Source organism: Hyaena hyaena, unplaced genomic scaffold (assembly GCF_003009895.1).
Source record: "Hyaena hyaena isolate Hyena2069 unplaced genomic scaffold, ASM300989v1 scaffold_449, whole genome shotgun sequence".
Lineage (NCBI taxonomy): Eukaryota > Metazoa > Chordata > Mammalia > Carnivora > Hyaenidae > Hyaena > Hyaena hyaena.
Genome location: NW_024081076.1, coordinates 924,967 through 944,950, shown reverse-complemented (window position 1 = coordinate 944,950; position 19,984 = coordinate 924,967). Strand labels below are relative to the sequence as shown.

The 19,984-nt window shown below is 37.5% G+C and overlaps 1 protein-coding gene across 1 annotated transcript in view; it reads right to left on the bottom strand.

Moving 5' to 3' along the window:
- ANO5 (anoctamin 5) overlaps nucleotides 1-19,984 on the bottom strand; it is a 102,317-nt gene that overhangs the window by 35,684 nt on the left and 46,649 nt on the right. The window contains exons 8-10 of the mRNA XM_039253280.1: nucleotides 18,752-19,036; nucleotides 12,206-12,319; nucleotides 8,991-9,106 (exon numbers count right to left, since the gene is read on the bottom strand). Coding sequence (XP_039109211.1) covers nucleotides 8,991-9,106; nucleotides 12,206-12,319; nucleotides 18,752-19,036 — 515 coding nt within the window. The remainder of the gene's footprint in view (nucleotides 1-8,990; nucleotides 9,107-12,205; nucleotides 12,320-18,751; nucleotides 19,037-19,984) is intronic.

Genomic DNA, 19,984 nt, shown 5'->3' with positions numbered 1-19,984 from the left:
AAAAATAGAAGGTATGCATTAAAGGATCCAGAAGGAACCAGGAAAAATTAACTTAAAACAATCAATTCTAAAACATAATGTGTTAAAATAGTCAGACTTCAAAACAAACAAGCAAACAAAACTCTCGAAGCTTCCTAGCAAAATGATAAAGTAATGTACAAGGGCAAAATAATTTTCTACTTATGAGGACACACTATAAACATTCTACAAGGCAAGGACACCCACTATCCATTACTATTTAAAATGCTCTGGAATTACTAGCCAATGCAACTGAACAAAAGAAAATAACTGGAGACATAAGAATTGGTAAAGAAAAAGTAAACTATTTCTATTTAAAAATGACATGGTGGGGTGCGTGGGTGACTCAATCAGTTAAGTGTCCAAGTCTTAATTTGGGCTCTGGTCATGATCTCAAGGTCGTGAGATCAAGCCAGACTCAGGCTCCGAGATAGATGTGAGTGTAGCCTACTTAAGATTCTTTCTCTCTCTCGGCAAACCATGAGAGACTCTTGAATGCTGACAAAAACTGAGGACTGATGGATGGTGGGGGGTGGGGGGGATGGGCATGGAGGAGGGCACTTTGGGGATGAGCACTGAGTGTTATGTGGAAACTAATTTGACAATAAACTNTAAAAAAAAAAAAAAAAAAAAAGATTCTTTCTCTCTCTCCCCTCCACCCCTCCTCCACTCACTCTCACACATGCGCTCTCTCTCTCTCTCTCTCTCTCTCTGTCTCTCTCAAAAACAATGACATGGTAATATATCTGGATAACCTTAAAAAATCAATGATAAAACTAGTTTAATGAAAAATTCATTAAAGCATCAGAATATAAAATTATGATGCAAAATTTACAGCATTCAATATATAAATAAAAACAAGTTAAATTATATATTTTAAGAGATACATAATTTATAAAGCAACAAAAATATAAAATAGTTAGGATTGGGCGCCTGGGTGTCTCAGTCGGTTAAGTGTCGGACTTCAGCTCAGGTCATGATTTCGCAGTTTGTGGGTTTGAGCCCCGTGTTGGGCTGTGCTGACAGCTCAGAGCCTGGAGCCTGCTTCCGATTCTGTGTCTCCCTCTCTCTCTGCCCTTCTCCCGCTCACACTCTGTTTCTCTCTCTTTCTCTCAAAAACAAATAAAACATTAAAAAAAATTTTTTTAAATAAAATAAAATAGGATTAAATTTAGGAAAGTTACTTAATGTATACAAAGAAAAGTCTGTAACACTCTTGAAAAACCCAAAAATATGTTTGAACAAAGACATATCTTTTCCTTCACATGGCTTTTCCTTGATTAGAATGACTGAATTACCATCAAACTATCAGGCCAGCCTAAGTTAAATTATAAATTTAATTCCTTATAAATACCAATGATCTTTTTTTTAGTAAAGCACTAGATGAGTTGATAATAAAGTTTACATGGAGGAACAAACATGCAGAATGTACAAAGAAACACTGAGAGTAAAAGCTATGATGGGTTATCAGCCCAGACAGACTTTAAAACATAGTAAAACATACTGCATAATAAAACATACTACAGCAAAAGTGCTATAGTTAAAGCAGTGTGGTACTGATGCATGAGTAGGTAGCTAGATCAAAGGAATAAAATAGAATATTCAGAAATAAACTCAACTGCATATAGAAATCTAGTATATAAGATGAAGGTAGTAACAGGGTGCCTGGGTGGTTCAGCAGTTTAAGCATCCAACTCTTTTTTTTTTTTTTTAATTTTTACTGTTTATTTATTTTTTTGAGAGAGAGACAGAGCACTAGTTGGGGAGGGGAAAGAGCAAGACAGAATCTGAAGACAGCTCCAGGCTCTGAGTTGTCAGTACAGAGCTTCACTCGGGGGCTCAAAATCAAGCTGTGAGATCATGACCTGAGCCAAAGTCGGATGCTTGATTTTGGCTCAGGTCATGATCTCAAAATTTGTGAGTCTGAGCTCACTGCCATCAGCACAGAGCCTGCTAAGAGTCCTCTGTCCCCCTTGGCTCTCTGCCCCTCCCCCTCTCATACTCTCTCTGTCAAAAATAAATAAAACATTATAAAAAAAACCCTCGAAGATACAGGTCATACCTCAAATTACTGCAATCTCAATAAACTTCTTAATAAATGGTGTTGGGACAAGTAGATAAAACTAGATATACTCCTCACCCAATATGTAAGAATACATTTTTAATGGAACAGGAATCTAAGCATAAAATGGAAACTATTCAAGTAAAAAAAAAAATGTAGGTGAAAGCCTCTATAATTTGTGTTTATAGAAAGGCATTCTGTCATTAAAAATCCAAATGTAATAAAAATTTGATAAACTTGACTTCATGCAAAAATGAGAAAGTATTTCTACGTAGCAAGAACCAAGCAAACAAATTTTTAAAAAACCCATAAGCAAAGTCAAAATGCAAAAGGCAAACTTGGAGAAAATACTAAGAATACATATTACAGATAAAGGGTTATAAAACCTGAGTATATAAAAAACTGAAAACCACTGAGAAAGAAGGCAAAAATCCTATAGAAAAAATGGACAAGAGATATGAATATACTATTCATTTAAAAAGCTACAAAAATGTCCCTTAACATCCAAAAAGATGTTCAATTGTGTACATAATAAGGGAAGTACAGATTAAAGCTACACTAAAATACCATTTCTCACCCATCAGTTAGCAAGAATTAGAAAACTTGATCATGCTCTCTGCACTTTCATATACCGTTGGTGGGGATTCTAAATGGTCCAGTGAAGGGAATTTGGTGATATTTAACTACATACACATTTACCCTGCAACCCAACAATCTCATACATATGGATTTACCCTGAAAATACACTCTCAACAATACAAAAATACCCAGGTACATTGTTACTCATGGAAGCACTTTGTAATTATGAAATCTGGGAGCCTACTTAAATGTCCAAGTACATATAATGGTGAAATAGGTACATATAAAGCTGAAAAATGGAGGAGGATGTCTCAATGAATGCATATGGGTTGATCTTCAAGCTACATGGTTAAGTGAAAATAGCAAATTGCTGAAGAGTCTATATAGAATGCCACTTGAAAATGAAAGAGAAAGTTCAGAAAATACATATACCTGCTTTTTTTAAAGATAAACCAGAAAACAGTGAAGCTGGACAGCTATAAAGGATAATGAATAAGAAAAGAGGGCAAGGAATGGGGTGAAAGGGATCAGGTAGAGTGCCACTTTCCTGAGTTTTAACTAAAACTGAAAACAAACTGAAATCTTATGTGTGAAGTGAGAGGGGTAGAGTTTTGGTGAGGAAAAGGGAGGAATGTTATAAAGACATGGGATCCAGTTCCCAGGGCTCCTGATGCAACTTGTGTCAAAGGAGTGACAATGTCTAAATGAGGAAGGAGTGCTACAGTCAGAAACTCATGTTACAACCAAAACAGTGAATATTGGTTCAAGTGAGAACCATTCTACATGCTACAACTAGGGAGAAATTTTCATGAGTAGCAGAACTTCCCACAGATTGTTTATTACTAAGCAGGGTAAAAACAGTGGAGAAATCAAACAAAATCCGTAGCTGGATAACCAAAATATAAAAACTGAGGGGCTCATTGGAAGCAAGGAAGAAAACCTATAAACTATAGCGCTGTGATACAGAATCACACTTTGGATGACCAAAGTTATCATAAACAACCTGGTGCTCTGGGAGCTGATGTCATCCCAAATGAGGGGGGTCATAGCTGCTGTTGGTATCTCTAAAGTCACAGGAGAGGGCCTGTGGGGCTGGGACCCCGGTCTCTGAGAAGGAGGTCCTGGCAGGCTGGTGCTGGGATCTCAGAGCAGGTCAGATGGGGTCGGATCTGCAAGCGTTGGCAAAACTGTAAGCTGCATGCAGCTGCAGCCACCGGAAGACACTGCCATATTCAGGACTAGAAGCGCTGGGGACTCACGAGAAGTAAACAGGAAACCCACCAAAAACAACAGAAACAAATCCTTTTTCCCTCCTCCAGTGTTTCTTGCTGGCTGAGTCCCAGTGAGCCAAGTGGCAAAGCAAACTCGTGATATTGAGAGTTCCAGCCTCAAGGTCATGAAGCAGATTATAGAAAGGTGGGCTGCAGCTGAGGAACCGCAGCTTGATGATGGGTACGTGGTATAAATAAGATCACATTGTGTTCATCGAGGAATCCACTATTCATCTGCCACTTTCCTACCTGCACAACTGCAGGTCTTGGCCCTCATCTCCTGGGTCATTTCCTTTTCGGGTCCTGGGGAATTTCCCAGACTTGTCGCAGCTATACTGGGATTATCTTTAGGGGGCAGCGTTCAACACCATCTCCAGGTCACTGTGTTAAGGACTGCAGCTCCTCTGGGCCAACAGTGCTCATTTCTCCAAGAAGGAATCCACCAAACCCCATCTCACCCTCAGTCCCAGAAAGTTAATCCTTTAAGAGGAGTGGTGGGGTTTTTCTCTTTTTGTTTTTTAATCAAACTGACTGGGGTGTAACTCATATACGATAGAATACACCTACATGTGTAATTTGGTAAGTTCAGATGCATGCACCACACAGTCAACACAGAGAGCATTTCCATCATCTCAAGAAGTTCCCTTATGGTCCTTTGCAGTGAACCCCTTCCCCAACCCCAGATCTGGGCAACCACTATTTTAATTTAGGTCCCTATAACTTTACCTCTTCCAGAATAGTGTTTGATAAATGGAAACATAAGACTACACAGCCTTTCTTGGCCTGCTTCTTCTCCTTAGCATAATGCTTTTAACATTCATCCTCTGATGTTACATGTATCTGTAATTTCTCTCAGAGAAAAAAAAAATCCATTGTATGAATACATGGTAATTCGTTCATCCATTTACCAACTGATGGACTTTTGGGTTGTTTCCAATTTTTTCTTATTATTCATTAATCTGCTATAAACATTCAAACAGTGGTGTTTTTGTGGACATATATGCTATTTTTGTCCTGGGCAAAGAGTAGCAGAATTGCTGAGTATACAGAAATGGGTATTTAATGTGAAAAGAAAGTGTCAATTTTTTTTTTTTGTACAGTTGCTACTCCATTTTGCATTCTAGCAGCACTCTGAGATTTCAAGTTGCTCCACACCCCTGTCAGCTCTTGTTGTCAATCTTTTAGATTTTAGTTATTATAGTGGGTGGTGTAGTGGTATCTCAATGGCAAACATTTTAACTCTTATTCCTCTAGTGAATACAGGTATTATGCGTCTTTTGATGTACTAATTGGCCATCCATAAGTATCTTCCTTTGGTGCAGTATCTGTTATAATCTTTTGTCCATTTTAAATAATTTTGTCTCATCACTGAATTCTAAAGAGTTCCCTCAATATTCTAGATGTACTTTACTGATATGTATGTTGCAAGTATTTTCTCCAGTCTATGGTTTGCCTTTTTATTTTTAAAAGTGTCTTTTAAAGAGCAGACATATTTAATTTTAATTAAGTCAGATTTATGTATTTTTAAATTGGACTTTGTCTTTTGTGAAAAGTCTATGTCTAATCCCAGGCCATAGAAATTTTTCTCCTAGTATTCTCTAGATGTTTTGTATTTTTAATTTTTTTAATGTTTATTATTTTATGTTATTTTTTTGAGAGAGAGAGAAAGAGAGACACACACAGAGTGTGAGTGGGGGAGGGTCAGAAAGAAAGGGAGACACAGAATCTGAAGTAGGCTCCAGGCTCTGAACTGTCAGCACAAAGCCTGACATGGGGCTCGAACTCACAAACAGTGAGATCAGACCTGAGCCAAAGTTGGAGGCTTAATCGACTAAGCCACTCAGGTGCCCCCAAAAGTTTATATTTTTGCCCTTACACTAAGTTCCTTGACCCATTCAAGTTAGTTTAAATTTCTGTATAGGAAAGGATCAAGATTCATGTTTTGTATATGGATATCTATTTGTTCTAACATCATTTGTTTAAAGGACTATCCTTTCTCCAGTGAATAACCATGCAGTTTTGTTGAAAATCATTTGACCATATATGTGTGAATCTACTTTTGGACTCTCCTTTTATTAACGTTTTCATTTGGAAATAATTTCAAATATATAGAAAAGTTGCAAGAATAATTCAAATAACTTCCATATATTAATTTTTTTATTGTAAAAATATTGTTGCATTTGCAAAATTTTCTTTCCATATATATAGATATAAAAGATATATGTTTATCTATACATCTATATATATCGATCTTTAGATGATACAGGTATATAGAAATATGGTTATAGATATAGATATCGGTACAGATAGATATATTCCTCTAGTGAATACAGATGTTATGCATCTTTTGATGTACTAATTGGCCATCCATAAATACCTTTCTTTGGTGCAGTATCTGTTATACTCTTTTGTCCATTAATATATCTATATAGATATATTATAATCTGTTATAATCTTTTGTCCATTGATATATCTATATAGATTTAGATATCTTTTTATGAGCCTTTTGAAAGTCAGTTGGTTGAATATGATATGATCCTCTACCCCTAAATACTTCATTGTTTGTTCCTAGAAAAAGTATATTATCTTAGATAACCACTAAAAAGAAACCCTAGGGATAATAATTGCAGCTGTTTTCTGCAATTGCTACCACTGTGATAACAGAGAGTTTTCTTTTTTGTCTTTTCAGTTACCTAGTTAAAAACTTTTCACCTAAGTTATCATTTATTTACATTAAATTTTGTTAAAAATTTACATTTATGTAAAAATATTTCACTGTTGAAATGGAAAAGGGAGTATAACTTGCTGCAAATTATAAGTTATTATAATAAGAAAATGAAAAACTTAAAAGCTCTTAAATTTCAGGTAGACACTGTCATCTGATTAAATACCTGAGCCTCGACTTTGTTTTTAAAGGAAATTAGCAAGGGCTAATGAAGTATTACAGATACACTGGCACTGATCTACGATGTAATGAGTTTGTGTGCATCTAGGGTTATAAATACAAATCTTTGGGGAGTACTCATAGCAGGAACACCTGCTGATAGTTTTAAAATGTTAAATGAATACATATTTTCAATATATTTTGAGCGATGTAACTATGAAAACCTTCATTCAGATGACTTTGCTTCTTTGAAAATATGCGAGGAAAATATCCTCCAAGGGCACAATGTCGACAAGCGTTCTTAGCAACACATTTGTAACAGTGAAAAATCTGGGACAGCCCGTTTTTCAGTAGAAAACCAGATAAATGAATTATGCAAAATTCATTATATGGCACTCTGTGTTCTCTTAAAGAGCATGAGATAGATCTGCATGTATTCATAGGAGGAGTACCAATAATGTATTATTTAGTACAAAAAGAAAATTGCAGCAAAAAGGTAACTAAAGATGTCATTGTTTTTCTAAGGAAAAAATATGATTGTGTATGCATTTTACTATGCATGCACATAAAAAAAGAACTGAACAGATATACCAGATCAAGAGCAGCCACTTCTGCAAAGTTCAATAGAGGTAGAATTTCACTGAAAACTTTGCACATCTTGGGGTGCCTGGGTACTCTTGGTTTTGGTTCAGGTCACGATCTCGCGGTTCATGGGCTTGAGCCCTGCACTGGGCTCTGTGCTGCGGGTGCAGAGCCTGCTTGGAATTCTCTCTCTCCCTTTCTCTCTGAAAGCACCTTGCTTGTGCTTGCACTTATATGCAAACAAACCAATTTTGAGAGACACCTCAAAATAAACTAGAAAAAAACTTTGCACCCCTTTATTATTTGAATTTTTTATAAATGTGCTACTTTTGTCATTTAAGAATGAAGTGACCATTATTCAAAACAATTAAAACATCCATCGAACAAACAGTTTAGACAATGATTTACTAAAAGTACCAGCTTATATATGCTATCTGCCTCTCATTTATTCTTTTTTAAAAATTTTTAACATTTATTCATTTTTGAGGGACAGATATAGACAGAGATGAGCAGGGGAGGGGCAGAGAGAGAGCGAGACATAGAATCTGAAGCAGGCTCCAGGCTGTCAGCACAGAGCCCAATGCGGGGCTTGAACCCACCCACGAGCTGCGAGATCATGACCTGAGCTGAAGTCGATGCTTAACCGACTGAGACCCCCAGGTGCCCCTTTCATTTATTCTTAAAAATTTCCCTTCCTTTTTGCCTTAAACAAACCAACTGGGCTAACTTTTCACCTGTTCGGATGTATGCATCCAAATCAGTCTCATAAAAAGGATACTGGGATGCTATATAAACATACTACTACAAGCATAAATCGAGTGAAACACAAGGTCTGTAACAACCAGAGGTCTAATCTTATGGTTCCTTTACTGAAATCATAGCAAGAGTCTCCTAACATCCTGTATGTATGTAGTATTGTTATTGTGCAAAGCAGGAACCTGCCATTAAAGTCTTCTTGCTTAGCCAATGAAATGGTCACAGGACAAATGCCTTCCCAGATCTCTGAGATCTACACTCACGCGTGCGCGCGCGCACACACACACACACACACACACACACACACGTCCATACACAACCTTTCTGCTGTCTTCTAAATTCCTGGACTCAGAGAAAAACAAAACAAAACAAAGCTAATATGTATTAAGCACTAAGTGCTACTCCCTGTGCTAAATATATATATGTATATAGGTTTATACATATATATATTTATACATATATATATTTATACATATATATATATACATTCTCTCATTTTATTATTAAATAACCCCATAAGGAAAGTACCATTGTTATTCCCATTTTACTGATGAGCCTCACAAGGTTAAATAATTTGACCAACTTGGATCTGAACCCAGCCCACCCTAAATACCAAGGCCCAGCCTCTGAACTACTGAGCTACCTCTGCATGGTGGTTAAGCGCGTTCCACCGATAGCATTCTGCTCACAAATGAATGACCAAGAGTGGATACAAAACTGGGAAGATGTAACATGTAGTGGGTGAAAACAGCAGTGAAAAGAATGGAATATGATACCACTTTGAATAAAAGTCACATCATCAAGTTTTAATCAGTTTGATAGTGTATAAGGAACTTACCTAATCAAATCTAAAGGCTGCTCCTTGTAAAAATAGGAAAACCGAGCCCAATTCTGGCAAAGTATGTGCCTCTCGTTGACAGGGTTAGGAGGTTCTGATGGCTTCCAATATTGACCCTACAGATAGTCAAAATGAAGGTACTTGAATGACAAAGCAAAAGATGAGGGTGCAGTAAATTAATACTCTTTCGTAAGAAGTTTAGTGAATGAAGCAACGGTTCTCTTTTACTTTTAGATTTGGATTTTCATATTCCATTGATGTGCAATTATCTCCCCAAATCTACAACAAACTATGACAATAGGGATGCATTAAATTCTCACACCGAGTTATTTAAAACTACAAGTTAAAGTTTGAAGCTTTGGCTTTATTCAAGCTGCTCTTTCATGTGGAATGCCCTTTCTTCTCTACTCAAATTCTACTAGAATATTCACAGCTCAGGGGTTCATATAACTATATAACGGGCTGGGACATTAGAAACAGGTTAACACTTTTATGTATAGAAACATTAGACCCAAGCAACGTCCAGTGAATGATCCAAAGTCATACTGCTATGATGGGAATCTCTTCCAGAAAACTCATCTGGTCCACCCTGGCAATCACTGCCACCCTTTGCCAGAAAACTTAAAATATGTGTCACAAACTTCAGCACCAAAGAACCTCAGTATTGTTTCATGCCCGAGATTTTCCCCATTGTTACAAATTGAATAGCTTTATTAATACCCCTTCAGGACAGAGCAAAGTACTATCTACACAAGATGGTTCAACACATTCTTTTAACTTTTGGCCCAGACAAATGAACTGCTGAAGACAAATGGATAAGGATCCAATTTAAATTAAGCACATGGGAAAATCCCTATATAAGATGGAAGATTTTTCTATCACGTAGATTCCCTCTTTTTCCTTCTTCTGTAACTAATCCTACTGAATCTTGAGAAATAAAAGAAATAAAAAGGCAGCCTATTTGGGTTCTTGAAAAACCATTCTTCAAAGCACATAAGGGAAACTCTAGTATCTAGACTTGCATTCAGGATAGGAAAAAAGAAAAAAAAAGTAAAATTAATGTTAAGTTACAACTATCCCTAACAACAGGTAACTAAGCTTTCTAGTGATCATAAAGAACCCTGTGGGAAGGCTAGATTTATGGATTAAAGCTGCTGGTGACAGAGGATATTAGTTTGGTAATAGTTAGAAGAGAATCAATGCCCTAAAAACAAGTAATTGTCAAAATCTTCAAAAAGACTTTTATTTCTATGAAGACAGACAAGAGAATGCATTGTGAAGTATTTATTAGCCCACTATATATATCTCTCTACTGAATGGTCATGGCATGATTTTGAATCTATAATCCCTTAGAAATTCTTTTGTCCCAGGGGAAAGAAATACGTGTGTGAAAGGAAGGAGAGGGCTGGCGAAGGAGGATGAGATCTCTAACACTTAAATTAGATTCGCCTGAATTGACACTCCTGTTAAAAACGGCCACCCATTTGTTGTGCCATGGTGGCTCAGTCAGTGAAGCGGGCGTCTTTGGCTCAGTTCATGATCTCACAGTTCATGGTTTTGAGCCCCGTGTCAGGCTCTGTGCTGACAGCTCTGAGCCTGGAGCCTGCTTCAGATCCTGTGTCTTCCTCTCTCTCTGCCCCTTACCCACTTGCGCTCTCTTTCTCTCTCTCTCTCTCTCTCAAAAATAAACATTTTTAAAAATTTTTTTTAAAAATTAAAATATTAAAAAAAAACTGCCACCCATTTAGGAAAATTCTGCTTAATCAACTAGACAGTAGTAAAGAGACCTAGTTCATCAAAAAGCATCTCATCTTATAGAGAAATTGTTTGTGAAAGGAAGAATCAAATCAATGTGGCAAACTTCACTGTCTTATTTTGACAAATTGCCACAGCCACTCCAACCTTCAGCAATCAGTTCTTAGCTGTCCAGAAGCAAAACCCTCCACCAGCAAGAAGACTACAATTTGCTGACGGCTCAGATGATGGTTAGCATTTTTTTAGCAATGAAGTATTTTTCAATTAAGGTATGTACATTGTTGTTTTAGACCTAATGCTATTGCAAACAGACTGCAGTATTGTGTAAACAATTCATATATGCAGTGGGAAACCAAAAAATTCACGTCTCAAAAAAACAAGACATGAGGGGTGCCTGGGTGGCTCAGTTGGTTAAACGTACAACTTCAGCTCAGGTCATTATTTTGCGATCCGTGGGTTTGAGCCCTGTGTCAGATTCTGTGCTGACAGCTCAGAGCCTGAAGCTTGCTTCAGATTATGTGTCTCCATCTCTGCCTCTCCCTCACTCACATTCTGTCTCTCTCTCTCTGTCAAAAACAAACAAACATTTAAAACTATTTTTTTTAAATAAATTAAAAAATGAGGCATGAAATTAGTGATTGTTGTTGGAAATATGGCACCAATGGACTTTTTCAACACAGGGTTGCCACAAACCTGATTCAATTTGTAAAAAAAAACCCAAAAACTACATACACACACACACACACAAGAAAATGCCTATAATTTAAACCACCTATGTATCTAATAAATGAATACATGAAAGCATGTAAGTGTAGTTTAAGACATTAAGTCCTTTATGGATTCAAAACTTGATAAATTAGGGGGGCCTGGGTAGCTTAGTCAGTTAAGCGTCCAACTTCAGCTCAGGTCATGATCTCACAGTTCAAGGGTTGGAGCCCTGCGTCGGGCTCTGTGCTGACAGCTAGCTCAGAGCCTGGAGCCTGCTTCAGATTCTGTATCTCCCTCTCTCTCTGACCCTGCCTGGCTAACACTGTCACTGTCTCTCTCTCTCTCTCTTTCTCAGAAATAAATAAAACATTAAAAAAAACTTGATAAATTAGAAAAGATCTGATGGACTCACAGAAATGTCCACATATTCTATTCTGTAGTGTTCTTTTAATAAAACTGCTATTTTCAATATGAGTTCTAAAGAAAATTCACACACAAATGTAATAGTTTTTAAAATAAATTTCCACTAAAACCTCAATGTAAAGACGTATTAACTATGCGCTTCAGCATAGCTGTTAAAGTTCTCAGCTTAGAACTAGGAAATCTTTGGGGGATTTTCCCAACATGAGAAAGAATTAAGCAACCTGTCTTAAAGAAGAAGCAAAGGGAAAATTCTCTCTCCCAACAAGGCAACCTCTGAATGTGGGAGAGGAAAAAGGCATTAAGTATTTCAAAACCAAGCTTATACTTACATCATGGAGTGGATAGGCAGATGAATAGGTATTAGAAGTTAGTAGTCTTTCAATCCCAAACTTTTTCTTCCCATCTTCTATGCCAAAAGGACACCGTGAGAGAATATAATAAACCTATGAGGTAATGCGAGGTAAGTATTAGACAACACATTTCTGAACTTTGTGCTTCCCATTTTGTTTCCATCACAAATTAACAATGTCCAGCTTTGTCTGAATGTAGAAACAGTCCCTGATCACAGAAGGAACCTTCCCTTTGTTGTTTGAAGGAAGGTGCAGCGGGTGGGGTTGTGTGTGGTTTGTAGGTAGTTTAGCTCCTGGGTGTGAAAGCTCCCTATTCCCTTGGGGTGGGGATGGGAGGAATGGTTCATGATTTATTTTGCTTCTCCCAACCCAAGTTCCTCTGAGAGTGCCTTGTGCCAAAATTACTACTATAACCAGGGCTTCAAGTTGGAGAATAATATCACTACTAACAATTCAGATGGGGGAATATGAGAGAGACTTGATACTTGGCTGTGCTGATTCCTTCAATTACTCTGAGGATTTATACAGGGCCTTTTACTGATATCTGAATTTATTAACTCAAGATCATCCTATCTCTCCACTACTTTGCAATCATTTCTATCTTTGTATCAGTTTTCTCCTCTGTATCATTTAGGCTTTGGTGTCCTCTGCTCTCTTATTTCTGCCAATTCAATCTTGTCTGCTTTTTTTGTCTTCCAGCAGCTTTTCAGAATTTCTCCTTTTCTGATTGCTGAATTTGGTCTTTTAGCACTGCTTTGGATATATTTCCCTTCCACCCCCCCTTTTTTTACATTTCATAATCTAAGGAATTATTGATTGTAATGGCGGTTGTTCTTGAATCATTATTATCTAATCTGGTTATTTTATTTCAGTACTGCTTAATATTCTATCTTGGTAAATAAATCATAATTTATGAAAGCAGTTTTAAGTTTTATAAAGAATGTGAAAATTATTAATTATTTTACATACTTTGGATTATTTCTTTAGGAAAGACTCACAAAAATTAGAACTCTATCCTTGGTGTGTATAAAGTGGAAAATTGTACTCTATCAGATATTATATCTTATTATGAAGCCATGGTAAAAAACAAACAAACAAACATACAAACAAAACAACTACAGCATGTTATTGTCAAGTAAAAACAAATCTGGACTTAGGAAAGCCTTTATGTGAAAAGATTATTATAAGAGGGGAAGGGAGTGCCTAAGTGGCTCATTCAGTTGATCATCCAAATCTAGATTTCAGCTCCAGTCATGATCTCATGATTCCTGGGTTCAACTCCCTGGTTGGGCTCTGTGCTGACAGAGCCTGCTTGGGATTCTCTCTCTCTTCCACTCTCTGCCCCTCTCCCCACCTCCCAGTCATGTGCGTGCACACTCTCTCTCGAAATAAATATTTAATAAAAAAAAAAGGGGGGGAGGAAAACTATTGCAAGAGGGAAATCTGCGAACATCTGAAAAGTCAAGCAGAAAGGGACTTTTCATTCATTCATTCATTCGTTCATTTGGGAGAGGGAAGCCAGGTTCAGGGAGTGTCTTTCTTTGTGTTAAGGAAGGATTATTATACCTGCCAGTGTTGGCTTGGGTTAAAGACAAAGTTTTGGTTCCTGTAGGAGGAAAGTTTAATTAAAATTTGGTCAATTCCACTAACAAATACTTTACTTTGATGGGTCAGTGCAGATAAATACTTCAAGTAGCAATTTATCAGACAAAGAGTTGGAATGTGGAGGGGCTGTGTCTGACTCGTACTACCAAAACTAATATCAAAAGGGAGAAATTATAAGGTTACGTATAAATCTAAAAGAACTGAAATTTTCCTGGCACCAAAGGGAAAAGGACTTCCTCCATCTCTTTTCTTAGAGTATTTCCTTTAAAGAACTTATAAATTCTTTCTCTATCCCTTTGAGATTTATGTAAATCTGTAAAGAAGCTAAATCAGCCTCTTGACAGTTTTACAATGCAGGAGTGTTTTTCTTAAGTTTTCTAGGAGCCATCTCTTTTAATTTTTTTTTCTACATTTATTTATTTTTGAGATACAGAGTAAGACAGAGCATGAGCGGGGGAGGGGCAAAGAGAGAAGGAGACACAGAATCTGAAACAGGCTCTAGGCTCTGAGCAAGCATTCAGCACAAAGCCTGATGCGGGGCTCCAACTCATGAACCGTGAGATCATGACCTGAGTAGAAGTCGGACGCTCAACCGATTGAGCCACTCAGGTGCCCCGAGCCATCTCTCTTGATGATTCAAGAAAGGCAGCATCACTACCTCCCTGTCTCTATGGTAATGTAGCCCAGGCAACTGGCTCCAACTTGTAACTACTTGCTTGGCATAGAGATACGAGAAGCTTAATTTTTTTCTGGGTATAAAGACAACTAATATAAATGGACACACCAGGAGAATTTAGGATAAACTATGTGGCAAATGGTGCTGTCAAGTCACATTGGGAGGTGGGAATGGTGGTTATCTATGAATATACTTTAAGTCACATGGTGAAGGTGAAGGGCGATCCTTTACAGGTTTCCAGAATGAGAGGAGTGGGAGATTTCTTTAACTGTCCCTGTGTTCCAGGACTATAAGTAAACTTGTAAGCAAGTAAACAAGTAAAGTTCAGCATTGCCAGTATTGATACAAGAATAGACAAAAAGGTCAAAGCTGCAGAATAGGGCCCAGAAGTAGATCTAGGAATATATAGATATATGAGTTATGACAAAGGTGGAACTGAAAAATGGTATAAAAAGTTGAACTCTTTTAATAATTGCTGCAGAGGCACCTGGGTGGCTCAGTGGGTTAAGCGGCTGCCTTCGGCTCAGGTCATGATCTCACGGTTCGTGGGTTCGAGTTCCGCATCGGGCTTTGTGCTGATAGCTAGCTCAGAGCCTGGAGCCTGCTTCGGATTCTGTGTCTCCCTCTCTCTCTGACCCTCCCCTGATCATGCTGTCTCTATCTCTCTCTCTCAAAAATAAATAAAACATTTAAAAAAATAAATAATTGCTACAAACTGAATGGCCACACATATGGTGGGAAAATTGTACCATGCACAAAAATTAATTCCAGGTGGACAGTAGCCTTCAATGTGGAAAGTTAAATAATACAACTTCAAAAAAATTATATAGGATATTAACTTCATGGTGTTGGTAGTAAAGATTAACAGCATGATTCATAAAGTAAAGGCTTGAGAAATTGGACATTAAAATTAAAAACAACTGTTGAGCAAAAGAAACCATTAAAAGAAAAAGGAAGGAAAAAGTAGGAAAAGATCAGTAGACATATATAATGAACAAAGAGCTCGTATAAGGAATATATAAATAATCCCTACGAATCAACAAGTAAAGACAAGACCTAATTGAAAAATAGATTAAGATTTTAGCAGGGACTTCACAAAAGTGCATATCTAAATAAGCAGTAAATATATACAAGGAGAATCAATCCCATTTATATTAGAGAAATGCAAATTAAAATCATAACGACAAGAGTCGCCTGGGTGGCTCAGTTTGTTGAGCACTGACTCTTGATATCAGCTCAGGTCATGATCTCAGGGACATGAGATTGAGCACAACACTGGGCTCTGCACTGAGTGTAAAGCCTGCTTAAGATTCTCTCTCTCTCTCTGCTTTTCTCCCCACTCACGTGCTCTGTCTCTCACACAAAATAAAACAACCATCATGACACATATACAAATAAATTTCAAAATCAAGTAATGAAAATAAATGCACAAAAAACTCATATAAGAGCTAAATTATTCACCCAAATTAATGTTGAGCCAAAGAAGGTAGACTCAAAAGAATATATACTGCATGATTCCATTTTTATAAAGTTTAAAAACAGTCTAATCTCTGCTGTTGTAAGTTAAAGCCCACCTCTGCTGAGGATGATGGAATAGTGATTGGGAAGAGGCAGCAAGGTCTTGGGGTGGGTGAAGGGAGGCTAGCAAAGTCTTCTCCTCGATCTGGGTGGTGGTCACATGGCCATGTTTGTTTCGTGCTGATTCAGTGCACTGTACACTTATGACTTGAGGGCCTATCTCTATGTGTGTTATGCTCCAAGTACAAAAGAAAGAAAAAGAAAGCTTCGTAAATACCAGTGTCAAGAACACTGTGGAGCACTGAGCACTCCTTCTGTGGTTACTAGGACCCTAACTCAGTGCATCTCTTTGTCAAGAGTGGTAATGTAATATATTTTTAACATATATTAAAATAAGTATCTTTTAACGTTTATTAAAATAAATCTTATTTATTTTGAAAGAGAGAGAGACAGAGAGAGAGCAGGGGAGGGGCACAGAGAGGGAGGGAGAGAATCCCAAGCAGGCTCCTTGCTGTCAACACAGAGCCTAATGTGTAATGTGGGCTTTGATCCCACAAACTGTGAGATGGTGACTTGAGCCAAAATCAACAGTAAGATGCTTAACTGACTGAGCCAACCAGGCGCCCCATGTAATATGAAAATTTAAATGTCTGTGCCCTTATATTCAGAAATTTCACGTGAGGTATCAATTTTGCAGAAAAATTTACATATGTGCTGAAATATGTACATACCAGGCTGTAAAACTACAAAATTGCTTGTAACTCAGAAAAGTTGGAAACAAACTCAACAGCCATCAGAACTGGGGACATATATATATTAGATGTTATAAAATATATATCATGAGACTCGGATATCATAAAATATATATCACAAGGATCAGATGCTGTGATGTTTGAAGATGCTTTGAGAAGTATGAAATTTAATACCAATGCAAGGTGCTCTTGTAAAATCTCAAATTGTACATACATGAACATAGATGTATATACATGTATGAACATAGATATCCTGGATGAAGATAGTAAAGAAGAGACTTTTCTATATTAATCTCCTGAATAACTTCCTCAACAGACCAAAAATAGTTCTGTACTACTATGAAGGCAGGAAAATTATTGTGTTTTAATGTTGAATTAATCTAAGGTATGGACATTCTTTAATCAGAAGCAGTAAAGATAAATGGATACTAATATTTCTATACCTGATCAAGTTCCTAATTTGTTCTGGCTCACCAGCCTTTTTTTTTTTTTGCTACTTTTTTTTTTTTTTTAATGTTTTATTTATTTTTAGGAGAGAGAAAGAGAGACAGCGTGAGCAGGGGAGGGTCAGAGAGAGAGGGAGTCACAGACTGAAACAGGCTCCAGGCTCTGAACTGGCAGTCAGCACAGAGCCCGATGCGGGGCTCGAACCCACGATCCGTGAGATCATGACCCAAGCGAAAGTCGGACGCTTAACCGACTAAGCCACCCAGGTGCCCCTAGCTACTTTTTAATGTACGAGTCTATCTAAAGCACTTTACAGTTTGCAGAGTGCTTCACACACATTCTTTCATTTGGTTTGGACAGTAACGCTACTGTTGACCGTCATTATCTCTGTTTTAAGAGAGGTTGTTTTATTTAGAAAGCAGCAGAGTTATGACTTGAAACCAGATCTTCTGACTCCATGTCATACACTCTTTACTCCCTTGTTAGAGATTGCCCCTTAGGGATGTAGTTGTGGTGATGGTGGTGGTTTTTTTTTCCTGGTAGGAAAAGGGAGAAAACTTTTAGTTTGTAGGTTCATATTTTTATATGTAAATTCTAGACATTATGTTTAATACTCCTGCCCGTGAATTTTTAAAAAAATTGAGAAACTAGAAAGAATTATGGTTTCAAAATCCTTAGACACTGAAGAGTACTGACCCTAAAAGAAAGAAAAGTCTCAAGTAGGGAAAGGCAGTAAGTGATTAGGACCCCTGTGATTGCATTAATAGGCAACAGGGAGGAGGGTCAGAGCAACTAGGAACCTTACTGTTTTTCTCTCTAAAGTCAAGTCAATAATAATAACACCTAACACTTCCTGAGCACCTAGTTTATTCCAAGTATCGAAGCCTTTCATACCTTAACTCATTTCATTTTCAGGGCAACCTATGAGCTAGACTTTATTCCTATCTTAACACAAAGGAACAGTGGCACAGAAAGCATGATTCTTTACAGAGAGGCTTTTCATGGGAAACTTAAAGGTCTTATTGACTACAAATGGGAAGGAGATATTATTATCCATGAATGAAAATTGTTTTAAATGAAAAGAGAAAGTTTTGAGGTTTCTCAAATGCTATCTATATATAAAGAAATTTTAAAATTCCATTTCCATTCGGAATGACCAATATTCCTCCTGCTATGCACTGAATTTATAAAACCACTCTAAGATTATAAAACCATTTTGCAAAGAACCAATAAAACCTAAGCCCCAGCTCTAAGTTAAGAGCCTTCCCGATATTGCACAAAGCCTCGGCCTTGGCTGTGTCCACATCATCACCTTTCATGTGTAAACAGCAGTTTGAAAAGTCGGTAGGAGAACAGGTTTAAGTAGTCCAGCTGGACTTTCAAACCTGCTCAATACCACCCAGTACATATCAAAATGTATGCACGAACTCGGTGCACACACAGCATTGCACGAGCACACGTGTCCAAGCCCATGCAGATACACAAGCCTCACTTGAAGGGATGTGCCCATAGGTCATCTCTACCTACAATTCTGTTTCTTGATGAGGATGGAAAGAAGCTTGACTGGTCTTCAATGAGGAAGAGTTCCTGCCGATGCCTGGTGAACTGGGCAGTGAAATATTCAGGATGGGGGCGCTTCACATTCCTTGGGAGCTTCAGAGGCTCAAGCATACAGCTGAATGGGATATTCTCGGGTAGAGGAATATCACTCTCCTTAATAGGCATTTTGATTCCCAACACTTCAGCATAAGTAACCAGTACCTCCCAAGGGGCATGGATCTTGACAAAATATGTCTTTCCATCTTCAGAGTTCTGTAGAAAAAGAAGGCAAAACAACAGGAAGCATTGTGATTTACTTGTTATCGAACTGAGTAAAGACACAAAGTTTTATGACACCACAAACAAATCACAGATGTCAGAGCATTTTCAATTTATCGAAACTTTTCAGCAAAATTCTTAGAGGAACAAATGCTCAAAACATGTATCTGTATTATTACACTTACATATATGTGTATGTATATGTATATAAGGTGTGTGTGTGTGTGATAGAGACAAAGAAAGAATATTTGAAAAATAAATTTCAGAGTCACTGTACACTAGCCCCAAATCCACAGAAACGTATGTGATTCTGGACAATCTCTTCAGTTAATAGTAACTAGCCATGAGCTCAGAACTGTGCTTAGGATATATGAGGGATACATACAAAGTAAAAGATGTACTTCCTCTTCTCACCCAGCTATGTACAGCCCATATCTAGAGGAAGAACTGTAGGTAATAAGGCTTCATTACACAGGTAAAATTGACTAAGTTATAGATTGTGTGGTGTAACACAATTTTTTATTAGTTCAGTAAAAATAGGAAAGAATAAGAACTACAGAGTACTGGAGTTTCGTTGGCAGAGTGGGATATGAGATAGGTCTTTAAAACCATTTTGAAGGAGGGGCACCTGGGTGGCTTGGTTAAGCATCTGACTCTTGGTTTCAGCTCAGGTCATGATCTCACAGTTTGTGAGTTCGAGCTCCGCATTAGGCTCTGTGCTGACACTATGGAGCCTGCTTTGGATTCACTCTCTCCCTCTCTGTCTCTGCCCCTCCCCGCCCCTCTCTCAAAAAAAAGATAAAATAAACTTAAATTTTTTTTAAAAAACATTTTGAAGGTAATTCTAGGAAACCAGTAGATGGAAAGAGATTAAAAATAAATAAATAAAAGAATTTTCCATATTCATGAGCAAAGCAAGTCTTGGCTTAAGAAAGGAGTGGT